The sequence below is a fragment of the Protobothrops mucrosquamatus genome, unplaced genomic scaffold (genome assembly GCF_001527695.2).
Source record: "Protobothrops mucrosquamatus isolate PMUCROS unplaced genomic scaffold, P.Mucros_1.0 scaffold3216, whole genome shotgun sequence".
In the NCBI taxonomy this organism is placed as follows: domain Eukaryota; kingdom Metazoa; phylum Chordata; class Lepidosauria; order Squamata; family Viperidae; genus Protobothrops; species Protobothrops mucrosquamatus.
In genome coordinates, this window is record NW_015389213.1 from 52,119 (window position 1) to 56,057 (window position 3,939).

The following is a 3,939-nucleotide window of genomic DNA, read 5'->3' on the forward strand; positions in this document are numbered from 1 at the left end:
TCCCTTAGGTCTAGTTTAGAAAAATTTTTCCCTTTCGAGAGGTGTGACAACATGTCTTTCATGAGAGGCAGAGGGTATAGATTGCTTTCACTGATTGTATTCAGGGCCCTATAATCCACGCATAAGCGTAAAGAGCCGTCCTTCTTTTCCCTAAAGAGGACCGGGGCAGCCACTTTAGGCTTGGCTGGCTCAATGAACCACCTTTCTAGGTTTTTCTTTATGAATCTTTCCATTTCCTCCTTCTCCTTTGGGCTCATGGAGTATAATCTGGGCTTCGGGTGTTTTGCCCCAGGTTTGAATTCAATGGCACAGTCTGTGGGCCGGTGGTGGGGGGAGCTCATCCGCCCTCTCCTCACTGAAAACTTCAGCAAGGACTCTGTATTCCTCTCGTATTTCTGGTAGTCCCTTTTCCTCTCCCATGGATGCTTTTTCTGTTCTTGATTCTGGTAGCCCCCCTTGGGATTTTAAGTCCATAGGGTCCCCCTTCGGGAATTTGATTTCTGCCGTCCTCCAATTCACCCAGGGGTTCCATTTTTGTATAACCATTCCATCCCTAAGATCATTGGACATTCCATGCCTGGGGTCACCACAAACATTATGTCCTCCTCATGTTTGCCCAGGGAGAGGTGTATTGGTAAAGTGGCTAGGGTAGCTGGCACCCCCCCTGCTATGGACCCATCTAACTGGCCAAATGAGATTGGTTGTTCCAGTCTACTCGACGGAATGCCCAGATTCCCCACTAGTGTCGGGCTAATGAGGCAGCGGGTGCAGCCAGAGTCTATTAATGCTCTCACCCTCATAGCTTCGGCCATGGGGGGAATGAATATAGTCACTGTCTTGAGGATGGGTGCGATGTGTCCACTTACCAGGGGTTTGCCCTCCGAGCTGTCATCTGAGGCGTCCACCGGCCCTGCGGTGTAGGCTGGGGTTCTTTTCCCCTGCTGAGCAGAGGTGGGGGATTCCACAGCTTCCATCATTCTCATGGCAGGTTCTTTTGGCTTAGCTGGAGGCTTTCCTGAGTTACTGGCCGGTGATCTGTTTGGGTTGTGTTGGGTGGCTCTTGAGCGGCATTCTACAGCTCGGTGCCCTTCTTTCCCGCACTTGAAACACCCCGGTTGCTTCTTGGCCGTGTCCAATGGTTTCACTGGTTCGCATGTCAGCTCAGGCGGTGAGCGGCTCCATTGTTTTCCTCAGCGGTGCCTCTTCAATATGTCGATCTCTGCTTCCTCTGCCAAGACGTACCATTCCTCAAGTTGGTGTGGGTCCCCTCGGGGCAGGCAAGTATCATATAGGTCATAATTTAGTCCGTCTTTGAAATGGCTAAGGAGGATGTCTTCTGGCCAGTTCAGTTTGCTGGCAATGGCCCGGAATTCTTGTGTATATTCGGCTACCAGGCATTTGCCTTGCCTCATCGTTTTTATCCTTTCGCGGGCTTTGCGATCAGCCAGGGGGTCCTCAAATCGTCTTCTCAGGGAGGACATAAAGCGGTTGAAGTCGTTGAGCTCTGGGGCATTGGAGTCGTGCAAGTTCACCACCCAATCTGCGGCCGGCCCGTCTAAGGCAGATTGCACAATCCGGATACAGGCTTTGTCGCTGGGGATGTCCTGCCCGTATTCCTCCATGTAGCTGAGGACTTGGGTTAGGAAAAATCCCAAGCGTGTTGGCTCCCCTTTGAATTTCACCTCCAGCGGCGGACGTCTTTGAATGGATCCGTGCCTTCGTTCTCGGTGGTAGTCTCTTCCATTCAGATTTCCATCTGTGGTTCGGCGGAGAGTGGGGACTACTGGATCAGCAGATGTCCCCGGGGCTGCAGGTTCCACTTCCCCTTCGTTGTCTCTCCCTTTGCGGCTCCAGGAGCTGGGGCGGGCGTAGGGCTCAGGATTCTCCTCTCCTAGGGAGCTGAGAGTTCGCTTCATTAGGTCGATTGCTTTCTCTAGGATCCAGCCTGAGTACGGTGCCCAGCTCCCTTCCTCTTCACTTGCGTGCAGGGATTTCTCCATCTCCTGCTTCCATTCTGGTTGTTTGGGCCCCCGTCTCAGAGTCACCTTTCTTGATTTCTTTCCCCACTCGCCTTTCTTTCCAACGTCCATTGACCACCGAGGTTTGTGGTCCCGTGTCTCCACCACCTCTTCTCCTGAGGATTCTGACCTCTCAGATCCCGACAGCTGGCAGGGTTTCAGCCGGGGCAGCGGCTCCCTTTCCGGGGAGTTTTCTCCCTTCCTTGCTCCACCGTCTGACATGGTAATTTTTGCAAAGTCCCCCGGCAAGGATCTTCCTTCCAGGTGGACTAATTTTGCAAGTCCTGTCTAATGTAAGGACCCACCCCACTTTGCATCTTAAGAAGACAGAACTCCTGGAATATTTCTTCCAACAGGCATCTTTATTAAGAGAAAGCTGGTTGCAGGTGTTATAGACAGGACTTGGGGTCCAAGCTCTCCCATTCAAGGTTTTAAGGGATCCCCCAGTAGCCCCACCCCATCACCCCCTTCTTCCAGCGACAGTTCCAGGCATTACATTCCCACCCCCTTTTCCTCACTGCAGAGGAGGAGAGACTTCAGAAAGGATTACGTGAAAGGTAATGACCCCAATTGTTATTGTTAGTCCTTTTGGTGATATCCACACCCAGTCCCTTTGAAGTATACTGAAGGAAGTGAGGGCCATAAAGCCCCTTTGTTCACCCCCTTCCCTTCATTGTATGACAGAATCCAGAGCAGGCAGAAATGCAGTTTTTCATAGTTGATAACTAGAGATGGAATATATTTGGATTCTGACATTGGGTATCATACCTCTATAAACTGCTTAATGTTTGACATTCAATTCATGCTGACTATACATGTTGCAGGAATGCCCAACAATCAAATAGAAAAGTCATATTTCAGCAACAAGATGGGCATTTTTATCAGATGTTTAATGTTTTACAAATAGATACCAATATTTGTAGAGTTATATTTTTAGATTGGAATAATTAATGGCATACCTTCATTCTGTTCCTGACTCTTATTACTAAATATAAAGTATTACTGAAGCAATAAACTGAGAACAAAAGTCCAGTTTGTATATATACTGTATGGGATATTTTTTTCTTTGGAAAAAAGTCAAGTGCAAGGAAGCCACAAGGATATAGTAACACTAAGCCAGAATGCTTTTTAAGGCCCTCTGAGATCAGGCATGGGAGCATTCATTAAAGCCAATAAAGGTTTGACACTTAAGGCTGGATGGTTAAAGTACACCATCTGTGTTGAATAGTAGGATGCCTAAATCAGCATCATTTATCACTTGGAGGCTTCTTCTTGGCTTCTACATCTCTCTTGATGTCTTCAATCTTCTTTGCAATGTTTGGAACATCATAGTTCTGGGCCAAATACATTCCAACTACATTGCCAACTGCAAAACCGAGCAAAAACTGAAACATGGTTGCCAGCTGTCACTCCCCGTCCCTTCCAAGTGGACATATCTTGCTTTTACTGTCTGGCATAATTTGATTCCTTGACAGATTCTTTCAGGATGATGACCTTAAGGGCTAAGGTTATGCGTCCAAAGGATCAACTTCCCATTACTGAAAGGTCAGCAATTATCTATAAAATAAACTGTAGGGGGTGTAGGAGCAATTATGTAGGCGAAACTTCTAAGAGGCTAAAAACACGCCTACAGGAGCACAAATTGGCAGTTAAACGAGCGGAGCCATACTCCCAGATTTGGACCCACATGTCCGAACAAGGACATGGTTTTGATTTTGAGAACACCCAAATCCTTGCCAATGACACCACAAAGGGAGGTCGCCTGCTAAAAGAGGCATGGTTCTCAGGAACTGATTCCATCAATCGCCATGTCGATTTGTGCCCCACGTATCAAGCCCTGAGAGCGTGGAATGTCAGCTGCCGCACAGACGGTTTTGGAGGATCCAACTTTGAGCTGCATGACCAGAAGAAGAAGATCCCC

At 48.3% G+C, this 3,939-nt stretch overlaps 1 protein-coding gene across 1 annotated transcript; it reads right to left on the reverse strand.

The window, feature by feature from the left end:
• Positions 1–3,219: 3,219 nt before the first annotated feature.
• On the reverse strand, positions 3,220–3,424 carry LOC107297282 (short transmembrane mitochondrial protein 1). The gene has a single exon (XM_015826644.2). The coding sequence runs from the start codon at positions 3,410–3,412 to the stop codon at positions 3,266–3,268; it is 147 nt and encodes a 48-aa protein (XP_015682130.1). The 5' UTR covers positions 3,413–3,424; the 3' UTR covers positions 3,220–3,265.
• Positions 3,425–3,939: the final 515 nt, after the last annotated feature.